General features: G+C 52.4%; 1 protein-coding gene across 11 annotated transcripts in view; it reads right to left on the bottom strand.

The window, feature by feature from the left end:
• LOC141577995 (uncharacterized) overlaps window positions 1-17,958 on the bottom strand; it is a 110,036-nt gene that overhangs the window by 34,584 nt on the left and 57,494 nt on the right. For 9 of the 11 annotated variants that reach the window (XR_012507799.1, XR_012507802.1, XR_012507804.1 and 6 more), the window contains one exon: window positions 6,009-11,710. Coding sequence is in view for 1 of the 11 variants with exons in the window: in XM_074366406.1 (XP_074222507.1) it covers window positions 8,683-9,255 (573 nt within the window). In the remaining 10 variants the exon portion in view is untranslated. Of the gene's footprint in view, window positions 1-1,629; window positions 1,750-3,408; window positions 11,711-17,285; window positions 17,893-17,958 lie in introns of those variants that run through there. The other 2 variants (XR_012507807.1, XR_012507808.1) reach the window with 2 other exon arrangements.

The raw sequence follows: 17,958 nt of genomic DNA, 5'->3' as shown, positions 1-17,958 counted from the left end.
GAACAGGGAGGGCAGCGCTGGGATTCTCTAGAACAGCCCTGATTCAGTCAAGTATCACAAAAGCCTTGTTCAGTAAAAGGAAGAATGAAGGGCGGGACACGATGAATCTGGTCCCTGGTGGCCATGCAACCACCCACAGTATAAAATGGAAGCTAAGCTGTAAGGTGGGAGAAGTAAAATGCACCAATGCATTTGAAAGCAGTAAACGCAACCCCAGGAGTTGGCCTGCTGGCCTCAGTGAGGGGAAAGCCCACGCCTGGTGACCCCGTGGTCTTCCTTCTCCCCCCAGGTGGGAGGAAAAAGTGCCCCAACATTTCCAAAGATGGACCCGGGTGGGTCAAAAATGTTGAAGTTTGTGTCCCTCTCTCCTCCAAGAGGGAGAAGTAAAGGTTATTCAATTCCAGGCCTGGCCAGGGAGAGTGTTGCTCAGTGGCACAGTGTGCACATGAGGTCCTGGGTTCAATCCCCAGTACCTCCATTAAAAAATGAATAAATTATATATTAAAACAATCCCAGGACTGAAGAAAAGCTTTAGATAAACTGGAGGAAAAAGTCTTTTCTTCAGCCTCGCAGTGTCCCTGTGAGGCTCCAGGACAGGGAGGCGTGGCAGCTGTACTGATAACCCTGTAACTGCTGAATCTGCTGCTAAAGGTTTGAACACGTTCTACAGTAAGAAAAAAGGAGTATCTTTTTTTAAGTGGCCTTGTATTTTGTGGCGATTATATGTGAATGTATGCGTAAAAATCAGTGTAAATTACATGCTTATCATTTTGTATATGAAAGAGAAACCACCCTGATGAGGGAAAATGACAAATACAGATATGTATTCACTGGACACAATTCCCTGGCTTTTTACAGCCAGTAGCTGGGTTGGAATTTAAACTCGAGTGTGACTAGCAGAAAAAGCCCCCATAATTAATGATGTGTGCTACGATTTTTGAATGACATATGCAATGACTTTTGCATGATGGCCATTCTAACTGGTGTGAGATGATACCTCATCTAGTTTTAACTTGTATTTCCTTGATAATTAGCAACACAGCATTTTTTCATGTGCTATTGGCCATTTGTATGTCTTCACTGGAGAATTTCTTGTTTATGTCTTTGCCCATTTTGAATTGGGCTGTTTGTTTTTTGTTATTAAGATGTATGAGCTGTTAAACTTAAAGGCTAATTAAACTTATAGCAAAGGAAACTGCACAGCAAAGGAAACCATAAGCAAAACAAAATGACAATCTACGGAATGGGAGAAAATATCTGTAAATGATTCAACTGACAAAGACTTAATCCCCAGAATATATAAATGGTTCATAAAATTTAATAACAAAAAACAAGCAACCCAATCCAACAATGGGCAGAAGACCTAAAGAAGCAATTCTCCAATGAAGACTACAAATGGCCAATAGGCACATGTAAAAATGCTCAGTATCACTAATTGCCAAAGAAATGCAAATCAAAACTACAAAACACCAGTCAGAATGGCTGTCACTTCAAAGTTCATGCATGATAAATGCTGAAGAGGGTGTGGAGAAAAGAGAACTCTATTACACTGCTGGTGGGAATGTAGTTTGGTGTAGCTATTATGGAAAACAGTACAGAATTTCCTCAAAAAACTAAAAATAGACTTACCCTATGATCCAGCAATCCCACTTCTGGGTATATATTCAGAGGAAACTCCAATGCAAAAAGGTATCTGCACCCCAGTATTCATAGCACCACTATATATAATAGCCAAAACGTGGAAGCAACCTAAATGAAGAAACAGGTGACTGGGTGAAGATGAACTAGTATATTTATACAATGGAATACTACTCTGCCATTAAAAAGGTTAAAAGAATGCTATTTGCAGCAATATGGATGGACCTAGACATCATCATTCTTAGTGAAGTGAGCCAGAAAGAGAAAAATACGAAATGATATGACTCAGATGTGCAATCAAAAAAAAGGATGACACTATGAACTCATCAACAGAACAGAAACAGGTTCACAGACTTGGTTAACAATCTTATGGTTACCAGGGAAACGGGGTGGGAAGGGATAAATCTGGGAGTTTGAGATTTACAAGTATTAGCCACTAAATATACAACAGTTTTTTTTTAAGTTTCTTCTGTATACCACAGAAACCTATGTTCAAAATCTGGTAATAACCTATACTGGAAAAGCCACTACAGCCACCAACTGAGGAAGCAAGAGAAGAAAGAAGGAGAGTGAGTTACCCTGGGCTACAGCCCAGTCCTCCTGAAGTCCTTTCCTGCTGCTGACGCTGCCTCCTGACCACACTGCACCCTCCACCCAGGAGCAGGCTGACATGAACACATGCTTCCTGTGAACCTGGGGCAGCAGAGACCGCCCCCAGGACAGGCCCCTGGGAGATGGGGTAAGTCCACTTGCCACCTGGAGGAGGGGCAGCACCCCTCCCCCCCCGCCCTCTAACCGCAACCACACCTGCCTTCCAGAGCCAACTGACCTGGAAAAGTGTCCCATGAACTTGGGGCTCTGGCGGGGAGAGGGGTGCTGCCCTTGGCAAACTGGTCGATTTGTCCCCATCTTCCCCACAGCATGGCCTGGAGGCAGCCTCTACTGTCCCAGGCATGTCCCCAGGTCAGCCTGCTCCCAGGAGGCAGGCCTGGTGTGGTCACAAGCAGCAGAAGCAACCGGGGGTTTAGGGGTCTGCCCATGCAAGTCTATGGATTTGCTTCCGACTCCCCTGCGGCCTGGCCTGGCCTCGGCCTCTGATAACCCAGGATCGCGGGACTCAGTTTACAGGTCAGCCTGCTCCTGGAAAGCAGCAGCTGTGCTGTCAGGGGATGGAGGCGGCGATGGTGGGACTGGGGCTGCCCTGTGCAAGCACGGGGATTTGCTGCCACTTTCCACTGTCGCTACCGCCGCCCTCGCACACTCACTGCACCGTGCCCTCCTCCCAAAAGCAGACTGACCTGTAACCTGAGTCCTGCAAACCTGGGGCTTTAGAGGCCGCCCCCAGGACAGGCTGTGGGGTAGATGGGAGCAACTCGACAGCTCCCAGGAGCAGACCCCTCTCCCTGCTGCTGCCAGGATACTGCCACCCCTGCCCCCTGACAGCCCCACACCTGCCTCCCGCGAGCAAGCCATGATCTGAGGGCCGGTGGGAAGTGCTCCAGGGCCTTCTAGTGCCCTCCCACCTCCCGGGGCTGCACCCGCTTACCCAAACCCGGGTACAAGTGGCAGCAAAGAAACAGGGTTCAGGGACTACTAACCGGGTGAAGGCACCACGAACTATGGTGGCGGCCTGCACCCGCCTCAGGGTCCTAACGAGCAGCGCGGCTGGGCCTCACCCACGCATCCCTCCCTGTGCACCTCCCCAGCTGCGCAGCCCAGGCCTCACCCGCTGGCTCCCTGACCTACACGCCCCCACCAGCGCCCCCTTACCTGCCCAGCGATGGCAGCGGAGACGACGGCAAGCAGCAGCCCAGACCCCAAGCCTCGTTCCTCCTCAGGAGCTGGTCCAGGAGCACCCACTTCCCGTCCAGCTTCCATACAGGCCGGGCGGGGTCCGGCATGTGCGCGTCCGCACCCCTCCTCCTCAGGCCTGCAGCACAGACGCTCGGGGTGGGGCTCCCACTGTCTGGTTCTCTGTGAGTGGGGCCCAGACGGCCAGGGCAGTAGAGTGGGCCCACCCCTCTGCCCGCCCCGCTGGGTCTCCATCCCCAATGACCCCACCCCATCACCGACCAGGACCACCACCGGCCGTGGGCCAGGCCACACACCCCAGCCCCACTCCTCTTGCTTGCCCCCCAACCTCCAGACAGGCCCAGTCTCAGACTACACCCCCAAGACAGGGCTTCTTGTCACAAGGAGATCCCCACCCCCACACTCCACCCCGCTAGTACTAACCTTTGGCCCTCACACCCCAAGCACACTCCTCATGCCTCACCGCAGGACCCCCCAACATTCTGATATGGTCCCCTTCACCCCTCAGCCTGTCCTAACTGTGGGATCCCCCTCACTCAGAGTGCACCCCTACTTGGAGCTGACACCCTCACCCCTTAACCCACGGGTGGGGTGAGGAAGTCCGGGCTCTGGTCACCATGGTGACTGCCACCAGCGGAGCTCCGGCCTAGTGTGCACAGCACAGTCTGAGGCTACAGGGCGCAGCGGGCCAGGCTGGAGGCAGTTCCAATTCCAGCTCAGGCACTCTAACCCCCACACCCTGTGCCTCATCTGAGCCTGGGGGTCAGGGTGGTCCTGGGCTGCCTGCCACTGGCCTGTGGGCCTTGGGTGGTTGATGGCCCGGATGGTGATCCGGACCCTGAGTGGAGGCACAGGAACCTGTGAGGGGGTAAGGGGGCAGCTGAGCCTGGAGATGGACAGTAGGCAGTGGGCTGTGGGAATCGGGCTATGTGTGTGGCCTGGGCTCAGCCCAGGTGGTTGCAGGGACCATGTTCATTCACGCCGGGGCAGAGGGAAAAGGGACAGGAAATTTGAAAGTGTCCTTGTTAGGAGCCCAAGGCTGGAGAGCCAAGCGGGCAGCTGCACTAGCCAGGCCACCTTGGAGCCAGCCATGACGCTGGTCTCTTGCATTGGGGAGACTGTTGATGGGCCAATGAGAAGTTCCCTGTCCGCCTCTGCCCCCGCCATATAGTTTACAGGCAATTGAAGGGACTTTGACAGGTAATTTTAATCACTGATAATTGTTACTTTCTCTGTGGGAGATCAGGTCCACAGTCACGGTGAACCTGGCAGGGCTCCTGCCTGAACCCCAGCCTGGGCAGAGAAGGACCCACCTGGAAACAACCGCTTACCTCTCACCAAAAGGCACTGCAGTAGAAAAAAACAAATTTGACTAATTTAAATCTGTTCCTTTTCCTTCTACCCTGTGCCCTGTTTTCTAGGCTTAGTCTTACTAGCTCTGCAGCTTTTGTAAAACAATGTTGCTTTTAGCCTGAAATATACAGGAGAGCCTACTCTCAGGGCTCTGACCTTTAAGGATATGAACACTTTTGCACTCCTATAAAGATAACAAGTTGCAGAATAGGGAATAACCTTTGTTTTGTTGGAGGATTTACAGGGGCACCATAACCTGACCCACAGGGACAGCTGCAAAGGATTCCAAAAACAAAGAATTCCTGCACTAAGAAGTTTGCAACAACCAACCACAGCCCCTCCCCTTTTTAGTAGAAAAGGAACCTAAAGTCTGACTTGGGGAAGATGGTTCTCCAGGACATTAGTCGGCCATGTTCTTGGTCTACAGCTGTCCACGTGGATCAAGTCATGGTGCCCCTGTAAAACCTCTAACAAAACAAGCTACTTTCTATTCGGCAACTTGCTGTCTTGTATCAGTGCAAAAGTGTTAATCTGCTTAAAGATCAGAGCCTTGAGAACAGGCTCTCCTGTTTACCAGATAGATGAGACTAAGCCTAGAAAACAGGGCACAGGGTTAAAGCCACAGGAAGAGATCTAATATGGAGTCAGATTTGTTCTTTTCTATTATGTATCATCTATTTTTATGGTTTAAGTCTACAAGAATTAAGTTTAGCCTTTTAAGTTGTGCAGTTTAGGAGCATTAAGTGCACTCACAATGCTGTGACATCAGCACCTCTGTCTGGTTTTAGACTATTTCCTTCCTCAAAGTAAAAGCTTGTATCCAAAGCTCACCCCACGTCCTCCCTCCCCCAGCCCGTGACAAGCCCTCATCCCCTTCCTCTGTCTTTACCTGTCCTCGAGGTTCCCTATCAATGAAATAATAAAAGGTGGCTTTTTTTTTTCTGCCCACATATCTTAAGCTGGGACGGGTGAATTTTTTTGTTTTTACATGAATTAGCATTTTTGTATTTTCAGAGGAAAATCCAGATGAATTAAAGATGAGACGTCCTAAATGAAGCCTTTTTAGTAACTATGTGCATAATTTCGGGGTAGGCACTGCTGTTCTAAGTGTGAAGCCAGAGCCAGAGGGAGATGCTTAGCTCTTCCTCTGGCAAAATAAAACCAAAAAACAAAGACCAAGAAAGACAGCTGGAAAGACAAATCACAACCTGGAAAAAACACTGTTCATGACCCGAGGTCAGAGAAAGGTTTCACACCCATGTGGTCTAAAAACCTCTCGAAACCCAGTGTTCTGAAAAGAAACAGAACACACACAAGCAGTTCCAATGAGAAGCAGTGCAGGTGGCCAGTGTGTGTTAGAGATGCTCGACTCTCAGGTGAGGACACAGGCAGACGGACACCCTGCGAGGCAATGCTGGTCACCATCACACTGGCAGGGCTTTAGCCTGGTGACAACCAGCCCTGGCAACAATGTGAGGAGGCAGAGGCCCCAGCAGATCCCCGGGAGGGAAGAGTGAACAGACACTTCTCTCTGGGGGAACAGGGTACAGGAGTCATCAAATGGCCACAGGTGCATCCCTTCCCCAGCAGTGCTGATCCTTAGAGCTGACCCCACCAAAGTGCCTGCACAACTTTCAAAGATGTTTTTTCTTCAGTAACATGAATTTAAAACAATCAGTATGTCATCAAGGCATTTTCATCAGTGACCTGCCCTGGGTTCTAACAATACACACACATAAATACACACATATACACATAAATATATACACACATACATACAGGAAAGAGACAGGCAGACTGAAACACAGAGAGACAAAGAGAGAGAAAAGACAGAGAGGAACTGAAAGACACACAGAGAGAGAGAATGAACACTAGAGATGGGAATGAGTGGAAGTCACGCACACTTTCACAAGTCAGTCTACATGTCAGAACCTGGTCCCAGTGCCCACGACCCTGCAGAGGAGTGTGTGGGAATCACACAAGGATGTGTGACCAGAAGGCAAAAAAGCAGGGAGCCACTGTGGGGCAGCCCACCCCAGAGGCCGAGATGGGACACTGGGCCTGAATCTGACATGACAGAATGACCTAGGAGGTTGCATGCCAGAACGGATGATGTCAGAGTTGTTTAATTTCAAACTGCCGACAGGGAGCTGGGAAGCAGGCAGCAAGGAGGGTGACTTTCCCCAGAGCCCAGGGCAGACCCCAGCCTGTGTGGGGTGTGCCCTGTGCTCAACCAGCCCTCTGTGAGCCTTTCCTTAGCTGAGTCTGTGCACGAGCTGCCCGTGATGCCAGCCCGCGGGGCTGACGTGTGTGGTAGGTATTTATGGGTCTAGAGACAGGATAGCTTCCCAAGGAAGCAGGGGCCAGAATGATGCCCACTGAGCTAATGGGGGAATTGGAGAGACCCTGAGAGGCAGGTGGCTCGTCCAGGGTGACAGCACTGCTGACGAGGGGTCTGAACCCAGCTGCGTCCTCAGAGCTGGCGCCCTGGCTGCATCCAGGCCTCCCCAGGGTTCTGGGGAGGGGGGCTGAGTTGGTGTCACTGTGTGTGGACATGGCATGGGCTGGGAGGTGAGCCATCGGCAGCCTAGAGAGGCCCTTGGGGAGCTTTGTGTAGGGAGGAAGCTTGGGGAAGGGGACCCCAGGAAGTGACCTCGCTTCCCTGGCAATAGAACCCAACAGAACTTAGAACTGAGGTCACCAGGTACCCACTCTGTCGAGAAGCCCCTACTCAGCTCACTTGGTTGGTGAACTCAGATCAACTCAGACATGTTCTGCTGCGTCCCAACACCCCGAGGCCGTGGCCCCCGGAAGGCCCGCGGCGAGGGGCTGGGCCAGCGGTGCCGGCGCTGGGTCAGCTCTCACCCCAGGCGCCTCTGGCCTTTTGGCCACAGGGACCCAAAGGTAACCCAGGGAGGCCCGGGGCAGACCCCACCCAGGTAGCCCCACATCCCCTTCCTCACTGCTGGTGGAGGTGGGCAGTCATGTTGGGGAGGCAGGAGGGCCCTGCCTCAAGCACGAGCGGGTCACAGGCCTGGGGGGGCCGGTCACGTCCGCACCCCGGGTCCCAGCTGGCAGGCTGGGCTGTGGCAAGCCGGGCAGGGCCCTGCTGCCCGAGTCGAAGCCCATGCCCTCTGGCTGTGTCTCTTCCCTCCTGGGTGGCCGTCTGAGCTGACCCAAGGTCCCAGTCTGATCTGGCAGCAGACGGTCGAGCGGGCAGAAGCAGGCATGGTCCTGGCCGGGCAGGGCTCTGAGACCTCTGGGCCGGGCCGGCTGCCGGACACTGTCATTGCAGAGCCAGACACTGCAGGAGCCGCTGCATGAGGACACTCACGCCGCCTCCCCGAGTGAGGGGCCGCTGCACGCTTCTCAGGGCCAGCACGAGCTCCGGGTGAGTCTGCACACGGAGGGGTCCCCGCCACCACGACGGCCTCCTCCCCAGAAACCGCCCAGGCGTCACGCCAGGGGCCTGCCCGTGGGTGACAGGCAGCTCGGCAGACCCGGCTCTGACCTGGAGCACCTCCCTGGGAGTCAGGTGGAGGACCAGGAGCCCACCAAGGCAGAGCCCGAAGGTGAGAAGGGCGGGGCTGGTGCATGTGCATAGGTGAGGGAGGGCCGAGGGCCGGGCCACACAGGGAGGTGTCCCCAGAGGCTGCTGCTGGCACCAGAGCAAAAGATTGGCCTCAGACCACCTGTCTACAAGAATTCAGTCACAAAACACATCCTGTGGGCACCTGCTGGGTGGGAGCTGTCCGGAAAGCTCTGGGAAGATGTCTGTCCTTGAAGAGGCCCACGGAGAGGGAGGCATGAGGGTCAAGTATTCCTCTCTCACAGCATGAGCACCTCCACAAGACTGAAAGCTCTCTCCACTTCCAACAGTCACAGGTCCAGAGCAGGCAGGGATAGGGGAAGATGCCAGAGACCAAAAACAGGACCACCAGGATCCAGTAGGAGACCGCGAGCTCCCTCCAGTTGCTCCTGCTGAACCTCAAGATCCTGCTGCTTCGGAAGATCCTGCAGCTCCTGCTGATCTTGCTGCTCCTGAAGATCCTGCAGCTCCTGCTGACCTTGCTGCTCCTGAAGATCCTGCAGCTCCTGCTGACCTTGCTGCTCCTGAAGATCCTGCAGCTCCTGCTGCTCCAGCTGCGTCTGAAGATCCTGCAGCTCCTGCTGACCTTGCTGCTCCTGAAGATCCTGCAGCTCCTGCTGACCTTGCTGCTCCTGAAGATCCTGCAGCTCCTGCTGACCTTCCTGCTCTTGAAGATCCTGCAGCTCCTGCTGCTCCAGCTGCGTCTGAAGATCCTGCAGCTCCTGCTGACCTTGCTGCTCCTGAAGATCCTGCAGCTCCTGCTGACCTTGCTGCTCCTGAAGATCCTGCAGCTCCTGCTGACCTTCCTGGCTCCTGAAGATCCTGCAGCTCCTGCTGACCTTGCTGCCCAGTTCAGGCATCATCTTCCCCTAGGGCTGAGCCCCCTCTGCCCCCACCTATACCATCTCCAAAATCCCACCATGAATCCCCTCCCCTACCCGAACTTGACTTCCCTACCCCTGAAGTTGTTTTTGTTTTGTTTTTCTTTAGTTTAGTTTGTTTGTTTCACATCATTTATGGCATCCTTTATTATTATTAAAATCTATCTATTTTCCATTTCCTTTAATAAAATATAGATATTTTTTCTCTTTTAAGTTGTGCAATTCAGGAGCATTAAGTGCATTCACATGCTGTGCGACCATCACTACCATCTAGTTTTATGCTATTTCTTTCCTCAAAATAAAACCCTGGATCCAAAGCACGCACTCCCCTTCCTTCCTCCCCCAGCCCCTGACAACCCCAAGTCCTCTTCCTCTCTAGGGGTCTTTACCTCTCCTGGGTGTTCCCTATGAGTGAAACCATAGGAAAGGTGGTGTTTTATGCCTGCCCACATGGTTTAAGCAGGGGCTGGTGAAATCTTTTCTTTTCACTTGAAATAGCATTTTCCACTTTTTACTTTTCCTCCCTCCAGGAACTTCCTAACAACATACCCCAAACAGGCTTGCACACACGTCTTTGTCTTAGGATCTGCTTCTGGGGGAGCTCAGCCTGAGACAATCCCCACAGAGCTTATCACAGCACTCACGTATTAATGCTGGCTTTTTGATTTCTTCTCTATGTATTATCTCATTGATGAAGTCACAAGTGATTTTAGGGAAGGAACTACACTTATTGCATCATCAGTTTTCCTCACCGTCTGCAGAGCAGCACAGAATTTTATGTAGGAGTGGGCTGTGAGTCAACTTCCAGTTCCAAAGTTTTCCACTATGTTGCAAGTTTTCATTTCTACCACCTGGATTTTAGGAAATGGGACACTCATGCATTTACTAAAAAGCATGTAAAGTATGTAAATACCCATCATATAAGGGATGTCATTGGAGCCCAAGCTCTGCTTTTCGATGTACATCATTTTTGTACATATCCACCAAAGGGGAGGTCAGCTGGGAGAAGGCAGCCTATGCTGTCGGGAGCCAATGATTGAACATAACATGCAGGCTTATCCTCTTGAAGCAGAAGTTTGAAGGGTATGTGGCTGTTATTTATCGCAGTTCACAATGTCATAGGGTCAGAGGGACCTCAGGACCATCTGGCACCTGAACTTCTATCCAGTTGGTAATTTGCAAGGAGGTCAAGATAGTCTTAACATTTCAAGTAAGAAAGTGAAAACACCTTGGTAAACCAGTGAAGAAATAACCAAGTGGAAAAGAGTCTCCCATCAGAGTTATGCCCATTTTCCTGGATCCTCTGTGTGTTAAGATCTTTATGCTCTGGAGATGGACGACCTGGGCCCCACCTCCATCACCAGTAATTTGTATTTGAAAAGTCACTCCTCTTCCAACCTCAGCTTCCTTATCTGTCAAATGGAAAACAGTAAAGGCAGCAACTTCATAAAGGGGTTGTGAGGGTTAGAGTAAATGAGGGAATTACTGAGTATCGTGCCCAGCATGTTGTCGGCACCTCCAAGCCTCACTGCCGTCATCATCCCGTCAGGGCCCCGCAGCGTCCGCATGACAAGGGGGGGGGTAGCGCCCACGGCGTGTTTAACAGTGCCCGCTGAGTGAACAGATGCTCTGGTTCACCAGGAGTGTGCTTGTGTGGGGAGCGGCAGGTCTTCTGGACCCTTTGAGAACCTGACAAAGTGTGGCCGCTGGACCTCTGACCCATCTTCTCTCTGTGTAACTTTATGAACTCCCATCACTGGGTCCATCTTAAGCAAAACTCTAAAGCTGATGATGTTTGGGGGGGTTCACTCCTTTTCCCTGGAGTCGAAGCTCCTCCCACCCTCTCCTAGTGCTTCCTTCTTAATGAACATTCTTTCAACTGAGACTTGCCTTGGTTACTATCTCAATGGAAATGTCTCACCATTCAGTCACACTAAAGAGTTAAGTATGTTTGCATCTGGTCAGCCCTCAGTGTCTTAATCCAAAAGAACATGTCTTACTGTGTAATTTCATGCTTTGGGGAAATTGGGTGAGCAGGCATGTGGACGTTCATGGGTGAGCTTGATCCCAGTCTTCAAATCAGCAGCAGGACACGTGGAGGTGACATCAGGGAACCCAGCGGTTCTCGTGTTTATCCATCACTGTCCTGGGTTGAACAGTGTCTTCCCAAGAGTCACATCGTATTTAAAAAGACAGTCTTTGCAGATATAATTAGGGTGTAAGTTAAAATGAGGCCATACTGGGCTAGGGTGGGCCCTTAATTCAACCACTGGTGTCTTTATAAGAGAACAGAGACTGATGCACAGACACATGGGGAAGAGAGGCCAGGAAGACAGGTGGATGAGAGTTACTGTCCACATCAAGGAGTGATTCTCCCCAAGTCCCCAGAGATGACGCGACTCCGATGACCCCACGCTGCTGGATTCTGGGTTCAGGACTGTGAGAGAAATGAATTTGTGCTGTTTTAAGCCCCCTAGTTGGTTATAACTTGTTAAGGCAGCCCTAGGGAACGAATGTGAACATCTACTAAGTACTAGATGTGAAACAGGAGCCTGGAAAAACACTAATAACTGGCCACGAACACTGAGCGTTTGACAACATGGTGAATAACAAGGAGCAGTGGGCACCTGAGCCCCCTTCCCGCAGCCCTGGGAGGCTGAGCAGATCTGAAATTTACCTTCCTCTCCCAGGTGCCACAAGGTGGGTGGTACAGACATCTTTTTGTTACGCAGAGCAGCTGCTGAGCTAAGCTGGGCTGAGCATCGCGGCCTGGATCATGAGTGGGGCAGACAGTGTGACCAGTGACACAACATGGGGGGACACTTCACAAGACATCACTACCCATGGTGACCTATGTAATGAAGTGCTCAAGATCGCACTACATTCTGAAGTACACTTGACTGAGATTTAGGTGAGAAACCAGGGCCGGGACCACTGTCTGGACTGCACATCTGTGTCGCCCCCAAAATCCATATGCAAAACCTTAATTCCCAGGTGATGATGTTTGGAGGTGGGGCATTTGGGAGGTGATCAGGGCATGAGGGGGATCTCTCCTGCCTCAGATTATGAAGGAGATCCCTCTTCCACTTCACCACAAAAACCACACAGTGAAAAGTGGGCCACTGGGAACCAGGACCTGGGCCTCCTCCAACAACCAAACTGTTGAAGCATTGATCTCAGACTCCCGTCCTCCAGAACCAGGAGGAATACACGTCTTATTGAGTCTCCCACGCTGTGGTGTTGAGAGATACGCAGTAACGTTTTAATGTCTAGACATCGCTCAGCATGTCCCCCTTCACTGCGGGATCCCACCATGCCCAGAGTGCACTGGCTACCTCAGCTGAACTCCCCCTGACACATCACATCTCACCCCTCACCTTGCAGGGGCAGGGCGGTCCAGGCTCCCATCACCATGTGACAGCCACCAGGCAGGGATCCCGGGCAGAGTGCAGGCGGGCAGGGCTGGAGGCATTTCCACCTCCCACCTGGGTGCCCTACCCCGCTGTGCCCAGGGCCTCCATCTGAGGCGACGGGACAGGGTGGTCCCGGGCTGCACACTGCTCGCTCACTCGCCAGTGGGCTTTGGATGGTCGATGGCGCTGCCAGAGGGGAGGGTGCAGCCGAGCCCCGGGATGGACAGCAGGCAGCCACAGAGGCCGTAGGGGACGGGGGCTGCCCTGGGAGAGCCTTGCTCCCATCTATCCTACGGCCTGGCCTGGGGGCAGCCTTGCTGCCCCAGCTTCCTGGAAAGCGCTTCTCCCTGTCAGTCTGCTCCTGACAGGCAGGCGGGGTGCAATCGGCGGGGTGCGATCAGCGGGCCGAGTGGGCAGGACTGGGGCTGCCCCTGCTAGAGCAGAGATTTTCTCCCATTTCCTGCTGTCGCTGCCCCTATCCAGCACACTCACTGCACCGCTGCCCGCCTCTCAGGAGCAGGCTGACTGAGGACAAGCCTCCAGCGAACCTGGGGCAGCAGAGGCCGCCCCCGGGCCAGGCCGCAGGGGAAACGGGAGCAAACCCACAGGCTGGCACAGGGCAGACCCCCTTCTCCCGCCACCTCAGCTGCCACCTCTGCAGTCTTCCCCACTCCCTGACCGAACCGCACAGGCTTCCAGGGAGGAGGCTGACCTACACATGTCAGTCCTGCAAACCTGGGGCAGCAGAGGCTGCCCCCAAGCCAGGCCCCTGGGGAGATGGGAGTACACACAAGGGCTTGCACAGGGCAGCCCCACTCCCGCCACCGCTGCCGCTGCCCCTGCCCCCTGACCGACCATGCCAGCCCCCTGGGAGCACACTGACCTAAAGACGTGGGTGCGGTGAACCTGGAGCGGCAGAGGACACCCCCAGGTCAGGCCACGGGAGAGATGGGAGCAAACGACTGGCTCCCAAGGGGCAGCCCCCCCTCCTCCCGCCAAGGCTACCTCTGCTACCTTCCTCCCAAGCCCCCTGACCACACTGAGCCCGCGGTCTTACCAAAGCGGGTAGAGACGGAACGTATCTCAACATAATAAAAGCTGTTTATGACAAACCTACAGCCAGCATGATACTCTTCAGTGAAAAGCCGAAAGCCTTTCCGCTAAACTCTGGAACGACACAAGGATGGCCTCTCTCACCACTTCGATTCCACACAGTAAGCAGTGGAAGTCCTAGCCATAGCAATTAGACAGCAAAAACAAATAAAAGGGATCTAAATGGGAAGAGAAGAGGTAAAACTGTCATCCTATGCGGATGACATGCTAAAACTACATATAAAAAGTCCTAAAGCCTCCGCAGAAAAACAACCAGAGCTAATCAAACAATTCAGCCAGGTAGCAGAAGATAGTATCAACAGATAGAAATCTGTGGCATTTCTTTACACGAAAGTGATAATCCCTTTAAAACCGCACCCATAAATTAAAACACTTAGGAATACATCTGGCCCAGGAAGTGAAAGACTTCCGTGAGAAGACCTACAAAACCCTGACTAAGGAAACTAAAGAGCACTTAAAGAAATGGAAAGACATCCCGTGTTCCTGCATTGCAAGAATTAATAATGTCAAAATGGCCACGCTGCCCAGAGCGATCTACAGATTCAATGCGACCCCTATCACATTACCCAGGACATTTTTTCACAGAACTACAACAAACCATCCTAAAATTTATACGGAATCACAGAAGACCCGGAATTACCAAAGCATCACTCAAGAAAAAGAACGAAGCTGGAGGAATAACCCTCCCAGGCTTCAGACAACACTACAGAGATACAATCAAAACAGCAATGCTATTGGTACACAAACAGACACACAGGATCAATGCAACAGGATAGAAAGTCCAGAGATAAACCCACGCACGTATAGTCAATTAACCCATGACGAAGGAGGCAAGAATACACAGCGGAGGAAAGACAGTCTCTTCAATAAGTGGTGCTGGGAAAACTGGGAAGCAACCTGTAAAAGACTGAAATTAGAACATCCTCCAACACCATGTACGAAAATAAACCCAAAATTGATTAAAGACCTCAATTCAAGACCAGGTACTGTACAACTCCTAGGGGAAACACAGGCCCAACACTCGTGGACATCCATTACAGCAATGCATTTTTTGAACCTGGAGTATCAGAGGTAAAAGCAAAAATAAACAGATGGGACCTAATTAAACCCAAAGGCTTCTGCACAACTACAGATACCACCCACGAAACGGAAAGACAACCTACGGGATGGGAGAAAACCTTTGCAAATGATGTGACTGACAGGAGACTCATTTCCAAAACATACAAACAGCTCACACACCTTAATATCAAAGAAACAAGCAACCCAATCCAAAAACGGGCAGGAGACCTAAACAAACAAACAATTCTCCACAGAAGACACTCAAATGGCCAATAGGGCACATGAAAAAAAATGCTCAGCATCGCTCACTGTCAGAGAAATGCAGATCAAAACTACAATGCGATATCGCCTTACACCAGCCAGGATGGCCATCACTGAGAAGTCTACAAGTGACAGATGCTGAAGAGGGTGTGGAGAAAAGGGAATCCTGCAACACTGTGGGTGGGAGTGTAGATTGGTGCAGCCACGATGGACGACAGTACGGAGGTTCCTCAAAAACATGAACATAAACCTACCATGTGATCCAGCAATCCCACTCCTGGGAACATATCCGGAGAAAAATAAAATTCAAAAAGACACGTGCACCCCAGTGTTCACAGCAGCACTCTTTACGACAGCCAAGACACGGAAACAACCCAAATGTCCATCAACAGTTCCCTAGACAAAGAAACTGTGGTACATATATATACACAACGGGACAGCACTCAGCCATAAAACAAGAATAGAATCACGCCACTTGCAGCAACATGGATGGACCTGAAGATTGTCATTCTAAGTGAAGGGGACCAGAAAGAGAAAGAAAAATGCCCTATGACATCATTTATACGAGGAACCCAAAAAACAATAACAGTAATAATAAGGCCACAAATGCACTGATTTTCATTTTGATTTCTTCACTGTGTGTGAGCACATCTGACTGTCCTTTATGGTCGTATTACCGCATTCTGTTGATTCTTATTTTGTAGTTGGCTTTATTCCGCTGATAACTATGTAAGTTTAAACACCTAATCTCTTCTTAAAACAGTAAGGAGAACACTTCTGGAAACTAAAAAAATTACAGTATACTGTATATACATATCTACGTGCAATAGAATGTGTATGTGCGGTCAAACTGTAGTAATTCTACCTAATAAAACTGGACAAGTTGGAGGGGGACAGACATACAGATCAAGGGAACAGAACAGAGTCCAGAGAGAAAACCCACACACTTCTGGTCAATTTATCTTTGACAAAGGAGGCAGGAAGAACACACAGTGGAGGAAAGACGGTCTCTTCAGCAAATGACGCAGGGGAAACTGGACAGCTGCACGGAAATCAGTGAAGTTGGGACACTCCCTCACACCGTACACAAAAACAAATTCAAACTCGCTTAAGGACTTGAACATAAGACAAGACACTACACGCCTCTCAGAAGAACACGTAGGCAAAACATCTGACACACACGTCAGCAATGCTCTCCTAGGGCAGTCCACCCCAGCAAACAGATATGAAGGCACAAATAAACAAACCAATGGGGCCAAACTGAATTTATCAGCTTTTCGCACAGCAAAGGAAACCATAAGCAACACAAAAGGACAACCTATGAGACGGGAGAAAATATTCGCAAAACATGAGACTGACGGGTTGATTTCCAGAATATATAAACAGCTCATACAACTGAATAACCAGAAATCAACCCAATCCAAAAGTGGTCAGAACTAAACACACCTTTCTCCAACAAAGACACACAAATGATCAACAGGCATGTGAAAAAAATCCTCGGTATCACTAATTATCAGAGAAATGCAAGTCCAAACTCCAATAAGGTATCATCTCACACCAGTCAGAAAGGCCTTCATTCCAAAGTCCAGAAGGGAGAAATGCTGGAGAGGCTGTGGAGAAAAGGAAGCCTCCTACACCGCTGGTGGGAAAAGAGTTTGGTGCAGCCACTGTGGAAGACAGTAGGGACATTCCTCAAAAGACTAAAAAGACACTTGTCAAAAGCTTTTGATCTCGGGGGGGTGGGGGGGGGGCAGGCCAACAAGCTCACAAAGGCCCAGGCCTCGCCCGTTATTCTGCCCCAGGCCGCCTGTGCCCAGGACGGTCCGGGGCGGCCTCCGCTCCCAGGGCAGGTCCACCTACTGCGGGAAGGCCACGGCCTGAGGGCCAGCCCGGCGCCCTCCCATCTGCTGAAGCTGTTCCCACTTCCCCAAACCTGCATATGAGCGGCAGCGAAGACGACGCGGGGTTCAGTGAATACTAAGGTGGCGGGCAGGGGGCACTGCAACTGGGGCGGCGGGCCCGGGACCCGCCTCAGGGTCCTGACGGGCCGCGCGGCCTGGGCCTCACCTCCGCACCCCTCCCTCCCTGTGCGCCTTCCCAGCTGCACAGCCCGGGCCTCACCCGCCGGCTCCCCGACCTGCGCGCCCCCCACCAGCGCCCCCTTACCTGCTCGGCGACGGCAGCGGAGGCGACAGCTCCCGGCGGCCCAGACCCCAGGCCGCGTTCCTCCTCCGGGAGCCGGTCCAGGAGCGCCCGGCTCCGGCCCAGCTTCCCCGCGCTCTGGGCGCGCTCCCGCGTCCGCGTCCGCGTCCGCGCGCGCCCCTCCCCCTCCCGCCCGCAAGGCTGGGGCTCCTGCAGCAGGGACGCTGCGAGTGGGGCCTGGCGCTGGGCCCGCGGGGCGGCGGGGCTGGCCAACCTCGTGGACGGGGCCGGCCGGGTCCCCAGCCCCAACGCCCCCACCCTGCCACCCACAGGGTTTGGGCACCCAACTAGAACCACCGCAGGCCCCGGGGCCAGGCCACACCCCCAGCCCCATTCCCCCTGCTCGCCTCCTCCCACCCAGTCACTGCCTCTCCACCCCGGACCAGGCCTGGTCCCCGACTGATCGCACCCCCAAGACAAGGCTCGCTCTCCTCACACAGAAGTCCCCGCCCCAACTGGGCCCCACTAGGTCCTAAGCTACAGCCCCCGCAGACCAAGCTCACCCCTCATGCCTCACCCCAGGTCCCCCCACCATCCAGAGATAGTCCCCTCGCCTTTCACCCCGGGATTGCCCCCCTCGACTCCTCAGCCGGGTCCCCCCACCCCAAGCGGCCGTCACCCCGGGCCGGGCCCCCTC

Source organism: Camelus bactrianus, chromosome 6 (assembly GCF_048773025.1).
Source record: "Camelus bactrianus isolate YW-2024 breed Bactrian camel chromosome 6, ASM4877302v1, whole genome shotgun sequence".
In the NCBI taxonomy this organism is placed as follows: Eukaryota; Metazoa; Chordata; class Mammalia; order Artiodactyla; family Camelidae; genus Camelus; species Camelus bactrianus.
The sequence above is the reverse complement of the archived record's forward strand: the minus strand, read 5'-3'. Positions and strand labels throughout refer to the sequence as shown.